Consider the following 20,177-nt stretch of genomic DNA (forward strand, 5'->3'; position numbering starts at 1 on the left):
GAAGTTAAACGTGCCGTGAAGCTTTGTGACAGAAGGCTAGTGGTGCACCTCCTTCACTTGGGGTGGTCAGGAAAAGAATTCACCAACAGCTCTGAGACCCGAAGGAAGGGAAGGAGGGAGCCATGTGTGGATGCTGGGGAAGAGGGTTCTACGAGGAGGGAACAGCCAGTGCAAAGGCACTGAGGTTTGAAAACCAGTGTGAGTGAAGGGGACACGAGAGCAGAGAGGTGACAGGGGCGCGTCGTGGGGGAGGGGCCACAGGGAGGACTCGGCTGAGGGTTCTGAGCTGGGGATGGTGTTCACGGGGTCCCTCGGGCTGGCTGTGGAGGACGGGAGACCAAGGAGGAGACGAGGAGGGACAGGACCAGGGCAGGGCCCGAGGAGCCGAGAGAAATGGGTGGGTTCTAGTGAGCGGCCCCCTCCCGCAGGCCTGCTGATAGGAGCCCAAGTCTGCGCCCTCGTGGTGCTGAGAGCCTCAGCACCATGTTTGGGAAGAAGAAGAAGCGGGTCGAGATCTCCGCGCCCTCCAACTTCGAGCACCGCGTGCACACGGGCTTCGACCAGCACGAGCAGAAGTTCACGGGGCTGCCCCGCCAGTGGCAGAGCCTGATCGAGGAGTCGGCTCGCCGGCCCAAGCCCCTCGTGGACCCCGCCTGCATCACCTCCATCCAGCCTGGGGCCCCCAAGGTATGCTGGCGCCTACCACTGCCTCTCCAGCCCCACTCCGACCCCACACAGCGCCCCCAGCCCTTAACCCAGCGCTTGACCCTGGGGCCAACACCTCCTTGCTGACTGCCAGACAGACACCCCAACCCTCTACCCTAATCTTCGCCCCCAGTGCTGACCTTTCACTCCTCCACCCACCGATCCCTCCCCGTACCTCTCAACACTGACTCCGACCTTGACCCCTGCAGCAGCCCTCCACCCCAGCCTCCAAGTCGTCCTCCTCTCCCTGGGCTCCGTGCGTCCCCAGTACCAAAAACTTGTACTTGAGCAAGGGGACAGACCCCCATGGTCAGGGCTGGGCTGGGGGCACCCAGAGGAGCTGCTGACCAGGCCCCTGGAGTCTGGGCCAGCTTTGTGGAGGAGGGGACACCTGAGCTGAGCCCCGAGGACTGAGGAGGAGTCCCTGTGGCAGATGGAGAGGAGGCGGGGCTTTTAGCTGAGGAAACAGTCCATGGGAAGCCTTGGAGGCTTTTTGGTTTGGGGGGTGGTTTTCCTGCCATCTCAAGCAAAAGGGTGGCGTTGGGATTTGACCCACGCTCTGTTTCCACGGCCCAGGCTCTTAACCCCTTGCCCGTCTGCACGGTCCCGGCGCCCGGTGGCAGGGCGTGAGCCCGCCCAGCCTGGGAAGCCAGCCTCGGAGCCTGGACTTCACCCCAAGGGCAGCGGGAACCAGGAAGGGCCGGGGGCCAGGGGCACGCAGCCAGGGTTGTTCCGGGGCTGGCGATGGGTGTGCCGGTCAGCAGGCCCCGCGCCTGGGGGCAGGCCCGCGGCTGGCTCGTCCTCTCCCGAGGCCGCCCTCCGGGATCAGCACGGTGGGCGCCGGCGCTCACCGGGTCGGCCTCCATCCGCGGCCCGCCGAGGTGTCCATGTGTCTCACGCAGGCCTTTGGAGTACTTTGAATTCTGCCACCGCTTGAAACAGCAGAGACTACACATCCAAAACTGTATTTCTGGCTTCTGCTGACTAATCCGCAGGGGCTGAGGGGGTGGCGGCCTCCGCGGGACGGGGCGCTGGCTCCTCTGGGCCCCCACCCCGCCCGCCTCGGTCCCATCCCCCGGCTGGCCCCAGGGCTGCTATGGCCTCACTAGGGGACCCGGGACCCCTGAAAATCTAGCCCCTGCTCGGCTTGCCAGCTGTAAGCCCTGCTTGGGGCTGTGTCTGCCAGGAGGGGGCACCTTGTCCTGATTCACACGAAGGTGCCACAGGGGCTAGCAATGTCTTGGGGCCCCTATGGGGGGCCCCTGTGTTTACCACCCTTGGCCGGGACTCTCCCCTTAGCTGGGTCTTCCCAGGCCCTTCCCCAGACTTCTCGGCCTCTTATTCCAGCACGAGGGTCTGAGCAGGTGGTTCCCTTGCTTCACTGGGCACCCGGGCTAGGAGGCAGCCAGGCCCCAGAGAGGCAGGGGGGTGGGAGGGAGACCGGGGCAGGCCCACAGGGGCACTGCGGCCTGGAGGTGGGTTTTGTGCACAGTAGAGGCAGTTCTGGCTTGAGGATGTGTGGCAGCCCTGGGCCCACGTCCCTGCAGGCCAGTGAGTGAGAGTGAGGGACGGGGCTGCATATTCTGCTCCCCGCAGCCTCCTCGCAGCCCGCCTCCCTCCCTCACTGGCTCAGCCAGTGTTTCTTGAGCACTCTCTGCATACATACCAGACACTGTTCTAGGTGCTGAGATGTAGCAAGAGCAGAAGAACAGGGAAATACAATAGCTGCCTTCGTGAACATTGCACGGGGCGCAGGCGATGGTCAGCTTACGCGTGCTTCACGGCAGCTGGTTTCCAGTGCTCCAGAGAAAGAGAAGGCAGAGAGGGGGACTAGGGAGTGTTAGGGGCTGGCATTTAGACTCTGGGTGGTCAACTAGAGCTTCCCTCTGAGAAGCTGAGTTCGGGCAAAGGCCTGAAAGAGGAAAGGCGGGAAGGAGCTGTGGGCATACTTGGGGAAGATGTTCTAGGAAGGCCGAACAGCCAGTGCAAAGGTCCTGAGGTGGGCATGTGCCTGGTATGTTGGAGGAGCAGTGAGGAAGCCTGTGTAGGAGCCTGGAGCTGAGTAGGGGGCCGGGGGATCCCTGGGGGCCTTGACTCAGTACTCGAGGGAGGAGGTGGCTGTGACTTGGATCAGAGTGGTAGACTTGGCTGGTGAAGCTTGGGTGGACTCAGGACACGTGTTACATCCACCAGGCCCCGTGGGAATTCACATTTGCCACCGCTGCTCCTGGACTTTGGGCCCCGTCCTTTCTAACTCTCCCCATACTTCACCCTCGGCTTCCCAGGAAAACAGAGCTTGGGTTTGGGGTTAACCGCCCCGGCGGGGTGCAGGGAAAGAAGTCCAAGCCGTACCCGGGGCCCAGCATCCTGTCATTTGCAGCTCTCCAGGGCTGATTATGGGGTGGCGTTGGCTCTGTGCTCCTTCCCCTCCTGCCCACAGGGCAGAGAGCTGCGCCCAGCCTGGAGAATAGGAGAAAGACGGGGTGCTCCTCAGGGAGGGGCCAGCCAGCCCAGGGGCCACAGCCTGACCCGTTGGGGGTTACTCCTTCGGCTTTCTTCCTGCGCTGGACCTCTCGGGGGTGTGGGAGGGGCTGCAGGGGCCCCCCTGGTGCCGCCCCCACCTGCCCAGCCCCATCATCACCCCATGGCATCGCTTCATTCCGTCTCTGTCTTGTCTCTGTGTGTGTGTTGTGTTGTCCTGTCCTTGTGTGTCGGATACGCGTCCCGTGTCCTCCTCTTCCTTTCCCGGCCCCCATCCCGCCATTGCCCTGGACCCCAGACCATCGTGAGGGGCAGCAAAGGTGCCAAGGATGGGGCCCTCACGCTGCTGCTCGACGAGTTTGAGAACATGTCGGTGACACGCTCCAACTCCCTGCGGAGAGACAGCCCACCGCCACCTGCCCGTGCCCGCCAGGAAAACGGGATGCCCGCAGAGCCGGCCAGCTCGGCCAGAGGGGCCCCGGAGAAAGCGGGCAGCCAAGGCCGGGGTGCCGGTCGCAGCGAGGCGGGTGGCAGCAGTGGTGACAGGCGGCGGGTGGGGCCAGAGAAGAGGCCCAAGTCTTCCAGGGAGGGCTCAGGGGGACCCCAGGAGTCCTCCCGGGACAAACGCCCCCTCTCTGGGCCTGACGTCGGCACCCCCCAACCCGCTGGTCTGGCCGGTGGGGCCAAAGCGGCAGCTGGTCGGCCCTTTAACACGTACCCGAGGGCCGATACGGACCACCCGGCCCGGGGTGCCCAGGTAACCAATCCCCCTGCCCCAGGACCTTCCACCGCCCTTTTGTCCAAAACGTCCCCCCGCCCCGTTCCCTGCCCACCAGCACCAGCCTGTGCCCAGCCCACTGTCCATCTCCATCCTGACCACCATGTGTCTGTCCCATGGCCAGGGCCCCTGTCCCGCGCAGGGAGCAGAGCTGGGCCCGCCCCCCCCCCGCCCCTCCACTGACAGCTGCCTCTCTTTTCTGTTGCAGGGGGAGTCTCACAGCCTGGCCCCCAATGGGCCATCGGCAGGGGGCCTGGCGGTCCCCCAGTCCTCCTCCTCCCGGCCTCCTGCCCGAGCCCGCGAACCCCCCAGCCCGGGAGTGCTGGGCCCCCATGCCTCTGAGCCCCAGCTGGCTCCTCCAGCCCGCCCCGTCGCTGCCCCCGCCCCCGCCGGGCCCCCGGCCCCCGGGCCCCCCGGGCCCCGCTCGCCACAGCGGGAGCCGCAGCGAGTGTCGCACGAGCAGTTCCGGGCTGCCTTGCAGCTGGTGGTGGACCCCGGCGACCCTCGCTCCTATCTGGACAACTTCATCAAGATCGGCGAGGGCTCCACGGGCATCGTGTGCATTGCCACGGTGCGCAGCTCGGGCAGGCTGGTGGCCGTCAAGAAGATGGACCTGCGAAAGCAGCAGAGGCGTGAGCTGCTCTTCAACGAGGTGGGCCGTGGGCACCTGCTGTGCCCTCCCGTGCCCTCCCGTGCCCACCTTCACCCTCGTCCTCATGCCCTCCAGCAGCTGGTTTTGAGGCCCATGCTGGTCCAGGCCCTGTAGGGGTGAGGAAGGGAGAAGGCCATTCAGCGCTGGGGTCCCCGGGGCTGGGTTTGGGCCTGTCTTCTCTCCTTACTCCTCACACCTCCCTGGGGTGTCACCCCCCACCCCCCGCCCCGGTACCCACCACTGCCTCCCCAAAGTCCCAGCTTCAGGCCCCCTCAGCTCCACCCTCGCGTGACTTCTGGGCCCATCACACTCACCGAGTCCCAAACTGGCCCCCAGAGTCTCTCCCCGAGCCCTGCCCCTCCCCTGCTTCCTTGTCCCCCACCCCAGCCCGGTAGCCGCTGTGCAGCCCCATCCTCTCCCGCTCGGCTCCGCCCTGGCTTCCCCTCTTGGGCACCCCCTGGGCATTCCCCACACAGCAGCTAAGGGCTCTTTGGGACATGCAGGCCTGCCACGCTGCCCCCCGCTTTACTGACCCTTGCAGTTCCCCTACCCCACCCCTCTATGTCCTCAGGATAAACGCCTGGCCTGTGCCAGGCATTTGAGGTCTGGCCCCCATCTAGGTTCTTGGTTGTGTCCAGCCTCTGGTTGGGGTTCTTGGTGGCGTCTGCCAGGGAGTTTGTTACAAAGGCAGACTCCTGGCTCTTTCCCCGGAGGAATCCGTGCTGGGAGCAGCCCCCAGACTCTGATGCAGGAGTCCTGGGATGTCAGGCCTGGAGGTGGTCTAAACTGTGCCTCCTCCTCCCAGTCTCTCAGCTGTCCCCATAACCCATCCTCCGGCCCCCCAATCTCACCATGCTCCAGCTGCACCATGAGCCCTTCAGCGGAACCCCTGCAAGTATCCTGTTCCCAGCTCCCCCAGGCTTTGCCCTGCCAGGCCTTCTTGCCCCTGAATCCATCTCCCCAGCCTGTTATTCTGCCCTTGGCTGGTACCTGCTTGTCCTGCGGCCTCAACCCCGTGCTTAGACGTTCTCTTCCGCGCCCCTCTCCCCACACCAGCCCGGTCAGCAGGGCCACTCAGAGACCAGCTCAGGATAGGGAAAGGGGGGAGCGCACCCCCCACAATGCAGGCATCGGGCCTCAAGCTGCCTTTGGGGTCTCCTGGCTTTGGCACAGGGGAGGGCCATCCAGGACGAGCCCAGTGAGCGGGAGTGACAGGTGGGCCGGGGCCTGCGGCGCGGCAGGGCCCAGGCCCGGGCAGGAGGGGAGGCAGGAGGCCGGCTGGTGGCCGGGTTCAATGCAGGGGCTGGCGGCGCTGACCCAGCCCGGTGCCCAGGTGGTGATCATGCGGGACTACCAGCACGAGAACGTGGTGGAGATGTACAACAGCTACCTGGTCGGGGATGAGCTCTGGGTGGTCATGGAGTTCTTGGAGGGCGGCGCCCTCACTGACATCGTCACTCACACCAGGTACCGGCAGGCCCCCGGCGGGCCCCCAGCCCACTGCCTCCCCAGGCTCTCCAGGGCCACCGTGCGTCCCCTCAGACCTCTCCCACGGCAGGGTGGAGTCCCCTCAGACCCTTTGCGGTGGGGGCCGCGTCTCAGGGCCGGGAGGGCGGCATCCCCCTCGGACCCCTGGGCGGGGCCGCGTCTGCCCGGTTGCTGACCCCCAGCCCGCGCAGGATGAACGAGGAGCAGATTGCCGCCGTGTGCCTGGCCGTGCTGCAGGCCCTGTCCGTGCTCCACGCGCAGGGCGTCATCCACCGCGACATCAAGAGCGACTCCATTCTGCTGACCCATGACGGCAGGGTGAGGAGCGGGCTGGCTTGGGCTCCCCCTGCCTCTCCCCAGCTCCCCTCTATCCCTGATCCCCCCTCCCCCCCTGCCTCTCCCCAGCTCCCCTCTATCCCTGATCCCCCCTCCCCCCCTGCCCGGTCCGCGGCGGCTTGCTCCTCAGGCAACAGCCCAGAGTCGGGCCCAGTCAGTAGGGGGCCCTGGCTGACGGAGGCTCCGCCTTCCGCACAGGATGCCAGGAGCTGTAGTCCAGCACTGGGCTCAGGGAGGCCCGGAGGCATCTGGGTGGCCGGCCTCGGCTCTTCCTCCACTGAAAAACTGTTGCTAGCCGAGCACACGGCGGTGGGCCGTGGACCCCGCTCTTGTGTCCCACTCTCCAGACTGAGGCTCTGACTCTGAAGCCCATGGATGAGCCTCCCAGTGCCCAGAACATGCATTTATATTCCAAGAGTGGACGCGATTTTCAGTGGGAGGGGGTCCTTAACTGTCCCCAAATTCTCGTTGGTGATTTGCCTGCCCTCCCCCAGGGAAGTTAAGCCATTCAGTAGAGAGAGGGGTCGGGGTGGGCTCTCTTTCACTGGGAGTCTCAGTTGGAGTCCATGAACACCTAAAGCTGTCCACAGATGTGTTTGGGGGACACCTGTGAGCCTGAAATTGTGTGCACGCTGTGTGCATATGTTTCCCAGGGGTGAGAAGATCCGTACATATCCTCAGGAATCGGAAAGGGGCCCGTGGCTCCCAAGCAGGTGGAAATGCGTGGTTCTGGGCACGTGGTTGCTGGCAGAGTAGGCCACACCTCTCGTACCCTCGGGGACGCAGGGGCCCAGGGCACAGGCTTTGGGAGCCAGCTGGGGTCTCACCCACCCCCCACCCCCACCCCCAGCGCAGCATTTGGAACCTGTAGGACTCAGGCCACTTCCCCCCAGAGACCCCAGGGCAGATCTGTGGGAGGTGACGCACCTGAGGGCCCCCTGCTGGGAGGAGATGGAGCGACCCAGTGGTCAGGCTCTGACCTCTAGGCGGCCGCGTGGAGCCCCAGCATGTCGGAGGCCAGGGAATTGAGTAGCTGGACACCTCTGCTCCCCCTCCCACCTGCAGCACCTCTGACCCCCACTGCCCGTGCCCCGCTGCAGGTGAAGCTGTCGGACTTCGGGTTCTGCGCCCAGGTGAGCAAGGAGGTACCACGGAGGAAGTCACTGGTCGGCACGCCCTACTGGATGGCCCCCGAGCTCATCTCTCGCCTCCCCTATGGGCCAGAGGTAAGCCAGCGGTGGCCTGCTTGGCCCACTTTGGGCACCGGTTTACACTGTGACTGCTGGAACAGCGGGAGTGCTGGGGGTGGAGTGGGGCTCAGCGTGGGAGATGGGTCACCGGGGATGGTTTTGTGGGAGAGGGGGTAGGCGCGCATGCAAGTGTCCATCCCTGATGAGCCCGGCCGGGTGCTGTGACGAAACCCGCCCAAACGGCTTCAGCGAAACACGAAAGCTTTGGGTCCCAAGAACTATGGTGTTAGGGGCGGGTGACAGGCTTCAGGCCCAGGCGTCCCTGTGCTCTGTCCTTCCTCAGCCCTGACTTTGTCCGTGTAGGTCTTCACCCAGGCAGGCGCTCCCCTCGTCGGGGCAGAGCTGGCCGGGCGACTCTGGGACGTCCCCCTGCCTATGAGTGCCAGGGGTTTTCCTCGGTATTTCCCTTAAAGTCTTCGGGTTGGCTCTGATTGGCTCAGCTCAGGTCACGTGCCTGCTCATGAACCAATTACTGTGTCCCAGCGATGGAGATTAGACAACTGGTCACCGAGCCCTCGGGGCTCCCTAGAGCGAGGGAGGGAGGGTGCTGTGTGGGCAGAACCCTTCAGAGGGCTCCCTGGGGGAGGAGTGTGTGGGTCTAGCAAGCTGGGTGTCAGTGGGGGTGTTCGGGGCCCGAGGACTCCAGGAGCAAGGACGCAAAGGCAGAACCAGGGGCCACCCCTCCGTGGCTTTCCCCAGCACTGGCCTGTCTGGGCACAGCTCAGCCCTCCTGGCCCTTCCCCCCTGCAGGTGGACATCTGGTCTCTGGGGGTGATGGTGATCGAGATGGTGGACGGGGAGCCCCCCTACTTCAACGAGCCACCCCTCAAAGCCATGAAGATGATTCGGGACAACCTGCCACCCCGACTGAAAAACCTGCATAAGGTGGGCCCCGGCCGGCAGGCAGGTGGTGTGAGGGAGGTGACACTTCCTCTGCGTTGGGCTCCCCGGCCCCTCCCCCGCAGGTCCCCTGAGCCCAGTGGTTGTGCTTAGGCCGGCTGGCTGAACACACACAGCAGAGCCAGGCCTGGGAGAGGAGCCTTCCTGGTAGATGAATCACCCGGTGAGAGAAGGGTGCCTCCAGGGCCCAGCCCCTGTTGCCTCCTTGCAAAGCTTTAAAATGGAGAAGAAATGAGCCCTTGGGGTCTTTGGATGTGTTGCTACCCTTGAGGCCAGACTCTAGACACCTGGGTCCTCCTGGCACCCTCGCTGGGCAGTGAGTGTTGTCAGCCCATTTAACAGAGGAGGAAACTGAGGCCCACTGGCCAGTGAGCATTGGAGTTGGCACTCAGACCTCCCTGTCTCTCTCCCCCACCTCCTGACAGGTGTCACCCTCCCTGAAGGGCTTCCTGGACCGCCTGCTGGTGCGTGACCCGGCCCAGCGGGCCACGGCGGCTGAGCTGCTGAAGCACCCGTTCCTGGCCAAAGCGGGCCCGCCCGCCAGCATCGTACCCCTCATGCGCCAGAACCGCACCAGATGAGGCCCAGTGCCCTGTCCCTGAACCAAAGAAAGAGCCCCTTGGGTCACCCCTGCCCGCCACGGGCCAGTCGGGGGCCGGCCCCCACTCCTCCCTGCCTGGGAGACACTCCATGTGGCACCACCCTCCTTGTGGAGGGTGGGGGAGCGTGCAGGACCCTACTACTGAACTCCAGGTTTGATTTTGTGACTTGTAAAAAAAAAAAAAACACAGGGACTTGTGGGAGCAAGTGAGGGTCCCCGGCCTCCCCACCCTCCGGGACAGTCCCTTCCTGTGTCTTCCTGTCTTCCAGGAAGGACAGGCAGCCCCCAATCACTGGAAATAATCTGCAGCGGGGGCTGCTGTGGGTGGAGAGAACACTACAAAAGGCGTGTGTGTGTGTGTGTTGTGTGTGCGTGTGCACACGCGTGTGCATGTGTGCGTGAGTGTGTGCACACACGCCCGTGCAGAAGGTCCAGCTGCTCTGTCCTCCAGCCTGCAAGAGGGTGTCTCTGAGGCCTGCCTGACATACAGCGCAGCCCCCTGGCCCCCCTGAGCCATTGCGGGGGTCGATCATGAATGTCTGAAGAGTGGCCTTTTCCCCAAGTCCTGCATCCCCTTTCTGTGGCTGGCTGGGGAGACGGGTCGGGGCTTCCCGCCCATCCCCAGCCTCTGCAGATGACTACTGCACCTGGACAGCCTCCTCTTTTCTAGAAGTCTATTTATATTGTCATTTTATAACACTCTAGCCCCTGTCCTGACCCGGGGACAGATGGGTCTCTGCCCCGTGGGGCGGCACCAGGGACAGAACCACCGCTCGAAGAATCAGGTTCCCGGCCCCTTGGTGCGGCCTCACCCCCCTCCCCTCCCTTCCCTCAAGTTAGTTTTACAATTAAAACGTTTTCTTGTTTTGTGTGTGTGTGTATGTGTGTGTGTGTGGTGTGTAGAGGCCCCTCTCCAGGCCATCTTGGTGTGGGACTGGGGGGAGGGACCTGACGGAGAGAGGGTGGCCTGGTGAACCCCAGGATTCCAGCCCATCTTAGGTCAAGGGCCATGTCTGTGGGGGGTGGGGAGGCCCCAGGTCGAAGCAGCCAGTAAGGCCCCCCTGACGTGGGATCCAGACTCGCCCACCCCCTGGCCTGCAAACACCAGTCCACCAGAGTCCGTGTGCTGCGATGCCCAGTTTGCCAAATCTGAGATTTGCCGGAATCTTGTTTTAAAGGTTGTGTGTCTTGAGCGTGTTGGGTGGGTAGGAATGATCCTTGATGAGCTGGTGTTAGTAAATGGGCCGTTCAGAAAATCGGTCTGTGGGCAGGTGGGCTTTTGAGGACTCGGCTAAGGCGGATGGATCTGGAACAGCCAGCTTTAGGGATACTCCACTGGCCAGAACCCTCCCTCTAAATCGGGGTCCCGGGGTGCCGAGCCTGGGTCTCCACGAAGGGAGAAAGGAATTGGCTGGCATCCATTGGGCAGCGCTGTGTTCTGGCCACTGACCACCCCAGGCTGGTGTGAGCTTGGACTGTGTGCGTCTCCCCCAGTACCTGAGAGGTGGGGGGGGGAGCAGCCCCCCTGGGGAGAGCTGCAGCGTGAGCAGTGAACCCCGCCGCCACTGGCCCCAGGGACCTCAGCCTGGCTTGTGGGCAGGAAAAGTGGGGCGATTCTGGCTTGGGCTGTTCTGCTCCCGCCCCGGAGCACGCCTCTCCGCAGGCCCCGAGCTCCCCAAGGCTGCAGTAACATGTCTGTGCCCGGGGCTGGCCACGAACAGGCACCCTGTAGATGGGGACTCAGAGGTTTAAACATCCCCAGGGAAGCAGCTGTTGCCATGTTGAATGTGTTGGATGCCTGGGTGGAGTTGTTACATCTCTGGGAAGAACTCTGCCAAAATGGGTATAAGGAGAAACAGAAAACAAGAAAAGACCAAAGTAACATCCCCCCACACACACACCAAAGAAAAAGCTTTGGGCTTGAATGCTTTTACAAATGAGTTCTACCAGACTTTGAAGGATCACGTAATTCCTACCTTGTACAAACTGTTCCAGAAGATAGAGAAACGATAGCAGCCCGACTCATTTTCGGAGGCCGGTACGCCCATGATTCCACAGCCAGCTAAGGACGGTGAAGAACAGGGTGGCACAGAGCCACCTTGCTCCCAGCCCGAGTGCCTCGCCTCCCTGGGCCCCCCGGGGGGGGGGGGGAGCTCCAGGACGTGCCACTGCGGGTGAAGGACCCCTCTGGGACAGGAGGTCCCTTGCCAGGTCATTACATGGTGGAGGAGCCAACATTCGGCCCCATGGCAACTCTGCCATGATTGTCACCTTCTGCCACCATCACTACAGTTCATTTTGGGTGGCCTTGAGAGCGCTTCCGGAGCCCCCGTGCCCCCTCCTGCTGCCCCTGCCCATCTGGAAGGGGTTCCCACGGCATCCGTGAAACCCCTCCAGTTGTTTCAAACAGCAGATTGAATGCGGGGGTTGGTCCCAAAAGTATCAGGAAGGCTGGGGCAGCCAACAGGGCCAGTAACCGGGCCGCCCAGGGGTCTAGAGGCACAAAAGGCCTCAGGGGCACCACCAAGTTCCCGGAAGTCGGCCCGTGCCTCTGCAGCAGCGGGAGCAGAAACGTTCTTCCAGCTTCTCACCCACTCCAGCTCTAGGGCCTCCTCCAGGCAGGACCCCACTGATCCCAGCCAGTGAGGGAGTCCGTGCCGGGCATCGGCGGGACAAGGGAGCACTCAGAAGGGCAAGTGTGGCGTAGCAAGAGCAGACACGTGCCCCAGCGGCGATGTGGCCCTGGGGACTGGCTTTGTCCAGATGGTCAGACGAGACGTGGTCCCACACAAAGTAGTGAGTGTTGCCTCAGCGGCAGCAGGGGGCGCTATACTCTAAACTGCGAAGGCCCAGGAGGGCATGTATTAGCCCGCAGGTCAGACGCGTGTTTACAGACACCAAGAATGAGTGAGTGAAACAGGTCAGACCAGTGGTTTCTCCAAGTGTGGTTCCCGGACCAGCAGCAACCCTGGGAACTTGCTGGAAATGCAGATTCCCAGGCCACACCCCAGGCTGAATTGGTGGTCCAAAGAGGCCGGCACGGCCCTTTAAGGACATGACCCAGAGGTTATGCCATTGCCTCATTGGCCAGAGCTTCGTCACGTGGCTACACCCGGCAGCAAGGGAGGTCGGGAAACGTAGTCTTTATTCTGGGTGGCTGTGTGTCTGGCTAAAAATTCTATTACTGTAGAATTGTGATTCTCCACCTCTGCTAGACTCTCCACCTTCACTAGACTCCCCGGGCTTCTCCGGAAAACCCAGAGGCAGACCCAAGTGTACTCAGGATGAGCTTAATATATAAGGATGGCCCCACAAAACAATGAGGGAAAAATAGATTGTTTAATAATAGTGTTGGGGAAATTGGTTCATTTTCTGGAGAAAAAGAAAACGGGATCCTTACCTAACACCACAACAAAAGAACCCTAGATCTGTGCTTCCCGGGACAGTAGCCACCGATCACATGTGGCTGTTTAATTTTAAAGTAATGAAATAAAATGAAGCATTTCAGTCCCTTGGTGGCCCTAGTCACATTTCACATCCTCCACTGTCACTTTTAACCAGCAGCTACTAACTAGACGGTTTAGATAGGAGACCTTAACGTTATCTGAGTTCCCCTGGACAAGGTTTCTCTGATGGATTAAGCATCCTCTGAAAGACAAACTATAAAGGCGACAGAGGAAAATACTTGATGACCAGCAGTAGAGAAGGGCTTCTTAAAACTCCAATGGAACAAATTGTCGAAAAAAAAATTAAATATGTTAAAATGTAAAGTTTTGTTCAAGGAAAGACATCATGGGCAAATGTAATAGGCTTCAGAAAGAGAAAAAATATTTGCAGAGTCTAACACGGGTCAGGTTTTTGTTTTTTGTTTTTTGTTTAACAAGAAAAAGAGCAACCCAAATAGAAAAATGGGCAAAGGGTATAAACAGGCCACTTACAGGAGAAAAAAACCCAAAAGACCAACCAGGGTGTGCACAAGGGCTCAAACTCATTGGTAATTGGAGGAAGGCACATTTCAACAAGCTGTCATTCTACCACAAGTCTGGTAAAAATTCGAGTCTGGTTTAGTCGAATGAGGTATCGCACATACGCATCTCACAATAATTCCGCTCCTGGGTGCCTTCCCAAGGAAATCATGGGACCCTGTGGGCGCCCGCACAAGGATGTTCACTGCAGCGGTGTTTATGGGGTGGGAGCTGGAGGTGGCCTGGCTGTCCACTCTAGGGCAGCGAATGGGAGGCACAGGGACCACACGCCAAGGACTCCCATGCAGTCCTCAGGAGCCAGGGACCAAGTGTGCCCAGGGGGAGGGAGAGCCAGACCAGTGATGGAGAAAGTAAAATCAAGATCTATGAGACCAGGCCACATGTGCTGATTACAAATTAGAGACATAAAACAGAAATACCCGTATTTCAAGATTAAAAAAAGGAGACTCATTTACATAATAGAATGGCTCCTGGTGGGGAAGAAGGGGTAGAGAAAGGGAATAAAGAGGAAGAATAAATGAACATGAGAGGGGTCTCGGGAGGAATAAAGGCCTTGAAGGTCATGCTGAAGGTCTGTCGTACAAACAAAGGGCAACCCTCTTCGGTGTGGACTAGGGCCTGGTCCCAGGTATTTAAATGAAAATTATCCAGGTGATTCTAACGTGCAGCCAGAATTGAGAACAGGAGCATGGCTGTGGGGGCCACCCCACACTTTGTCACTGCATCACTGCTGGACTCAAACCTCCTGCCCACCTCCTGCCAATGCCCCAGAACTTACAAAGAGGGGCCCAGGAGAGCATCTCATGCCTTCCCCCATTTCAGAGATGCAAAAACAGGTCCACAGAGGGGAAGGACCTGCCCAGGGTCCCATGGCCTGGGAGGGCCAGGCCTAAAGTCTCAGGTCCCCCAGTAGTGTCTGTGGCGGGCCTTGAGCTGGGCCGCCGGGCTGCAACATTGAATAGGACAGACACGGTCCAAGGAGGCTCAGACCCCGATGCCCCAGGGCCAGGCGGGTAACATCAGGGAGCAGGAAAGTGGTGCCCCATGCGCCCCTCTGAAGTGCAGTCACTTCTCAGGTCACTGTGGCCTTGTGGAAGTTTGGCCCCATGATGCCAAATGTCCGGATTTTTCTTTTTTGTTGTTTTTTTCGTAAGAAAAACCCATTTTCATGTGACAGCTCTTGAATCTGAAAGATAGGCAACCAACTCAGCACACTGAACCATATCACGTGGGCCCTGCAAAATCAAGGGAATAGCTAACCAACCTGAGGTCACACAGCCAGAAGGTGGAAGAGGCGGGATTTGAACCCAAGCACACGGGGCCCACGAGTCTCTGCACATCCCCACCAGGCCACAGCCTCCAGGACTGGGCAGGCCTCGGGGACATAGGACCCAATAGGAAAGTGTCAACTCGACCAGGGCCATGCCCCAGAAAGGAAGCTCAGAGGAGAGACAGTTGTTCAAGAAGACTCAGGGCTGAGAGGTGTTGGGGCTGAGAGTGATTTGGGACAGCATACGGGGTCCTGGCCTGTGGTTTGGGGAGGTGGGGACAGCTCACGGCCTTTCCCCGAGAAGACCAGAAGCATCTACAAGAAGTTTGGGGCCCTGCTGGGTTAAACAAAGGTAAACTCTCTCCCTTTCTCCTCCCTCCCTCTCTTCCCTGTTCCTTTATCTCTGAATTTCTCTTTCTCCCTTATTCTATCGCTTAATCACACTTAGTACTTGAGCCAATAACCCAAACCCATGGTGCAAAATGCAAAAGATTCCAAAGCTCGTAAGTTGCAAAATCAACCTCCCTCCCTCCCTCCCCCATTCCCAGCCTCTCGGTCCTCCTCCCCAGAGGCGGCCCCTGGTAGAAGTTTCTGGCTTCTCCTTCCAGAAATGTATGCAAGGACCAGGAAAGACCTACATGCACATGCAGATTGTGTCCCACTTTGCACAAATGTTCGCATAATGTCCACATCCTTCTACATCTTGCTTTTTCCTTCCTCACACTGTGTCTTGGTGGTGGTTCCTTGTTGGTAGGCCAAGAGCCACCTCACTCCTGCTGGCGGCTATAGTATTCTTCCATGGAGCATGTGAGCCATGAGTTATGGAAACAGTCCCAGTCGATGGACCGCCGGGAAACTTACAGCTGCTCACTGTTTTGAACAATGCCACAGTAGAGATCTTGCATATATTTTATATTTGGCACATGGGCAAATTTATCTGGTGTACATACGCCTTGCCTCCTCCCCCACCTGCCCCTGGACTCCACCCTGCCCTCTACCCTAGGTAATGCCCTCTCGGTATCTCTAACCTTCTAGATCCTTCCCCGCTTCTGGTCAACCTTGTCCCGGTCTCTGTCTTTCTCTTTCTTTGCTTTCCTCCCGACCATCCTCCTCTCCTCCTCTTCCTCTTTCCCTCTAAGGCCCTCCCATTTCCCTCCTTCTACCCTACCTCATCCCTGCCTCTCTGTCGCCCCCTGTAGGATGAAGCTGGCTCACCGCATCCTCCACCAGACCTTTGGGGTTTATATTTGGGGAAGGCAGCACCCAGCCCAGATTATCTTTCTCCCATCCCCTACCCGCCTCCTGACCTGGCTGGGCTTCCTCACCCCTGCAGCCCTGGTGGAAAACCTACTGTTTCCCAAAGCCCCCAGGTGCCTGCCCTCCAGAACCCCACCATTCTCTTTTTACCAGTAGGATTGGGTGCTGGGGGTGATACTGGTTTTTCAGTGGAAGCCATGGGAGCTACACTTGGGCAGCCTGGACGTGCTTCTTCAACCAGACAGAGCCTCCCCTCCTGCCTGAGGTCGGCCTTCTTGTCCTCCCTGCTCAGCAAACAGAGTAACCAGTCTTTGTCAGACCTGATCTGGGGACAGACCAACAAACAAAAAAAAAAACCCCAGACCCACCCAAGGCCCTGCCCTGGTGAGGCTGACATTCTCATGGGGTGACACAGTTCATGACCAAGTGAACAGATCCACATACTCATAGGTATTTATAAATCATACTGAGCTCAAGACAGAAAGAACGGGGTGTGACAGTAGAGAATAGCAAGGGAGGGGGTGGGGAATTGCCCTTGGCTGGGGATTTATATTTATGTATAGCCGACAATCGCAAGGTTATATTGCTGGGTAGAATAAAGCCAGAAGGGTGTGTGTTATGAAGAGGTGACATTTGAATGGAGATGAAGGCAGCCACGGAAGCACGGAGTGGAAGGCGGGGTAGGCAGCAGGGGCAGCATGTGCAAAGGCCCTGAGATACAAAGGAAGTTGGAAGATCAAGGACCAGCAAAAATATGGGACACCACGAATGAGGGGAGAGTGTGGGCCACTGCGGGTAGCCCTGTGGGGAGGAGTTAGCCCCAGCTTATATATGGGAAACTAAGGCTTGGAGAAGGAAAGCCCTTCACCCAAGGACACACGGGGACAGGGTGGGGACTGTTGAGCTCGGGCAGCCAAACTTACGCTCTGAACCACCAGGACAGTGGTTCTCAGTGTGGGATCCCAGAGCAGCATCACCTCTCGGCTCACCCCAGAACTACTGAGTCAGAAACTCGGGGTGGGAACACGGTTTGGAGCTCAGCAGTCTGCGATTAACAAGCCTTCTAGAGGATTCTGACACACAGTCAAATTTGAGAACCACTGAGCCAGGCTCTCCCAAACGTTGTTCCTATCCTCTGAGGGATCCCTGTCCACCATGGGTTGAATGGTGGTCCCCAAAAAGATATGCCCACATCCTAATCCCCAGAACCTGTGAGTGCGACCTTACTTGGAAGGGTTTTAAGGAGAGCAGAGCCATGGCCAGATGGCTGAAAAGAGGGATCACCCCAGGAGTCAGATACTAGTATGAGGAGCCTGGACCCCAACCTGAGCCGTCCTGCCCAGGGATGCAGACTCTGGGGGCCAGGCTGCCAGGATTCAAACCTCAGTTCTGCCACTTTCGGGCTGTGTGACCTTGGGCAAGTCATTTTACCTCTCTGTGCCCCAGTTCCCTCACACTAAAGTGGGCTTAATAATAACAATACCTACCATAGTGAGTGTGTTCGATTAATGCACATGGAGCACAGGCACCCGGCTGGCTCAGTCAAGGGAGCAGGTGACTCTTGGTCCCGGGGTTGTGAGTTCGAGACCCATGTTGGGGGTAGAGATTACTTAAAAATATAATCTTAAAAAATAAAATACATGGAATGAATAGAGCAGTGCTTGGCCCAGAGTGAGCGCTTCACAATTGCTATTATTATTGTTACTGTTAGAGCTCATTCATTTCTTCACCTGGTGACACGGTGATGCCTCCCAGATCTGTGTCTGCGCTCTGACCTCTCTCTGAACTCCCACCATGTACATCCAGTCACCGCCTGGCACTGTCCCTTTGGATGTCCTGCGCTTAACACATCCTCGATGGAATGCTCCATTTCCCGTCCCCCCCCCCAATGCGTTCTGCCCTCCGTCTTCCCCTCTCGCATAATGGGGCCACCTTCTGTCCACTGCTCAAGGCCAGTCACAAGGAGATCCTGGATCTGCCCTCTGCCAGGCACTCCATGACCCCACCCTGGTCCTGTCCACCCTCCTCTCCCTCCTCGCTGTTCCCCGGACCCCTCTCAGCCAGAGATCAGTTATGTTTCCTCCTTTCCCACCTTCCCTGAGATGTCACTTAGAATGCATTATACCTACCTACCTACAAGATAAACCTATGCACTGCCCCATTGTCTTACTGATCGCATCTCCCCTACATTCCCTCTGCTCCGGCCTCCCTGCTGTTCCCCAAACACACTAAGCTTGGTCCCACCCCAGGGCCTTTGCACTTGCTGTTCCTGCTGCCTGGACGCTCAACTCTTTCCCCTTCTTCAGGTCTCCACTCAAACGTCACCTCCTCCGAGAAGCCCTCCCTAACTACCTTAGTTAAAACAGGCTTCCAGCTCCTTTTCTCTGTCCCCACAGCCTGTTCTTCACCTCCAAAGCAGTTGATACTGTTTGTCAATTAACCAGCTACCCCTTGACTTGTTGAAGTTGTCAATTAACCACTCCCTTCCTGCACAAGGCCAGAAGCCCCGTGGGGACAGGAAGCTGTCTGTTCTTTCACCATCATATCCCTGATGCACAGGGCTTGGTGATGTCAGTAATAGTATTACTTAATAAGTATTATTACTTATTATTCCTTAGTACTTAAGTATTTGTTTAAAGAATAAGAGGTAGAAAGACAATGGAAAACTAGGAATCCTTGTTTCCTGTCTCTATTTTTTCTTCACATGAATAGCAGCATATCCCACTGTTGGACATCTTGCTCTTTTCACTTAACAGGCTTGTATATATTTTCTTATTAGTATGGAGACAGAGTTGCTGTATTCTTTTTGTTTTGTTCCTTATTGAGGTATAACTTACATACAATAAAACACACCCATTTCAAATGGATAGCTTGGTGAGTTTTGACAAACGTATTATCCCATATAACCACCACCACCATGAAGACAGAACTTCCGGGGCGCCTGGGTGGCTCAGTCGGTTAAGCATCTGACTTTGGCTCAGGGCATGGTCTTGGGGTCCTGGGATCGAGTCCCATGTCTGTGCCCCATGTCTGCGCTCAGCACGGAGCGGAGTCCACTTGTCCCACTGCAGCTCCCTCTACCCCTCCCCCTGTGCTCCTGCTGTCTCTCTCTCTCTCTGCGCATGGGAGAGAGACAGAGAGAGAGAGAGAGAGAGAGCACAAGCCAGGGGGAGGAGCAGAAGGAGAGCAAGAAGCAGACTCCCCATCGAGCAGGGAGCCCGATGTGGGGCTCGATCCCAGGACCCCAAGATTATGACCTGAGCGGAAGGCAGATGCTTAACCGACTGAGCCACCCAGATGCCCCCTTAATAAATAAAATCTTAAAAAAAAAAAAAGAATGAATGAACTTCCTCATTGTCCCAGAAAGCCCACCTCCCACCCCCGTGCCTCTTTGCAGTTGACACCCTCCCCCGGCCCGCACCTCCCCGAGTCCAGGGAACCACCGACCTCCTTTCTTGGATTCTAGATGTCCGCTGCCTTTTCCAGCATTCTCCCTAAATGGAAGCACACAGCCCATGCACTTTTTGGCTTGGCTTTTGTCACTGCACGACGGTGTTTGGTTTCAGGCAAGGGCTTGTATGTTTGAATACCTGGTTCCTTTTTCTTACTGAAAGATAGTGTGGACGCGACACGACTTCATCATCCTGTTGATGGACCCTCATGTTGGTTCTTGGTTTGGCACTGGTAGGAAAAAGTGTTGCGTGTGCGCCTTTGTGTGGACATGTGCTTCCATTTCTCGCTAAATCCTGGGAGCGGTGGAACGGCCGCCGTGCAAGATGGGAGGGCATCTGGTTTTTTGTTTTTGTCTGTTTTTTTAACTACTCTCTACACCCAACACTGAGCTTAATCTCACCACCCCAGAGATCAAGAGTCACCCGCTCCCCGGACTGAACCAGCCAGGCGCCCCAGATATCTGGTTTTGTAAGAAATTGTCAAATTGTTTTCCAAACTGGTCCCAAGATTGCTCATGCTCTGAATGCTTCGTGACCCATGAGAGGTGGCTTTGGGGAGTGGTGCTACGTCGGTCACCCAGGCCTCAGCCTGTTCAGAAAACAGGTCCCCACACCAGGACCTTCACCACTTGAAGGTGGAAGGAGGGGATGTTTGAGATCCACTTGGCTTTGTGCCCCCGATTCCTCAGATTTAAGTAACGATGTTTCCCATAGTATGGCAGGCGCAGGAGAGATGCTTCTGAAATTTTCCATTCTGGGGCCCATAGGGACCGAGGCCGACTCCTGGCAGTGGGACCGGGGAAGACACATTTTGAGTGAGCATCCTGGGTGAGTCTGACATGCTGTAAAGCTTGGGACCACTGAGTCTGGATTGGGGGTGGCAGGGGTAGGTGAGAGGAAAAGTCATTCCAGGTAGAAAGAACTTTGGGTGCAAAATGCCTGAGATGGGAGAGAACAGGTCAGGGAAGCAGGGACCAGAAATCCAGGCCTCGAATGGCAGCCAAAGAGCAGGGATTAGTCT

The 20,177-nt window shown here is 58.4% G+C and overlaps 1 protein-coding gene and 1 long non-coding RNA gene across 6 annotated transcripts in view; one reads left to right on the forward strand and one right to left on the reverse strand.

Moving 5' to 3' along the window:
* The window catches only part of PAK4 (p21 (RAC1) activated kinase 4), a 42,552-nt gene extending 32,490 nt beyond the window's left edge, over positions 1 to 10,062 (forward strand). For 4 of the 5 annotated variants that reach the window (XM_036094841.2, XM_036094842.2, XM_078063611.1 and 1 more), the window contains exons 3-10: positions 429 to 687; positions 3,485 to 3,943; positions 4,173 to 4,616; positions 5,950 to 6,083; positions 6,296 to 6,422; positions 7,541 to 7,666; positions 8,441 to 8,575; positions 9,016 to 10,062. In XM_036094841.2, coding sequence (XP_035950734.2) covers positions 484 to 687; positions 3,485 to 3,943; positions 4,173 to 4,616; positions 5,950 to 6,083; positions 6,296 to 6,422; positions 7,541 to 7,666; positions 8,441 to 8,575; positions 9,016 to 9,171 — 1,785 coding nt within the window. In that variant the 5' untranslated portion in view covers positions 429 to 483 and the 3' untranslated portion in view covers positions 9,172 to 10,062. The remainder of the gene's footprint in view (positions 1 to 428; positions 688 to 3,484; positions 3,944 to 4,172; positions 4,617 to 5,949; positions 6,084 to 6,295; positions 6,423 to 7,540; positions 7,667 to 8,440; positions 8,576 to 9,015) is intronic. The other variant, XM_036094845.2, reaches the window with a different exon arrangement.
* Positions 10,063 to 12,511: 2,449 nt separating this feature from the next.
* LOC144380194 (uncharacterized) lies at positions 12,512 to 17,565 on the reverse strand. Its single transcript, XR_013444093.1, has 2 exons — positions 17,192 to 17,565; positions 12,512 to 14,363 (listed from the first exon to the last, which is right to left on the reverse strand). It is a non-coding gene; the product is annotated as an uncharacterized LOC144380194 (long non-coding RNA).
* Between the last annotated feature and the right edge of the window lie 2,612 nt (positions 17,566 to 20,177).

The sequence above is a fragment of the Halichoerus grypus genome, chromosome 15 (genome assembly GCF_964656455.1).
Source record: "Halichoerus grypus chromosome 15, mHalGry1.hap1.1, whole genome shotgun sequence".
NCBI classification, from domain to species: domain Eukaryota; kingdom Metazoa; phylum Chordata; class Mammalia; order Carnivora; family Phocidae; genus Halichoerus; species Halichoerus grypus.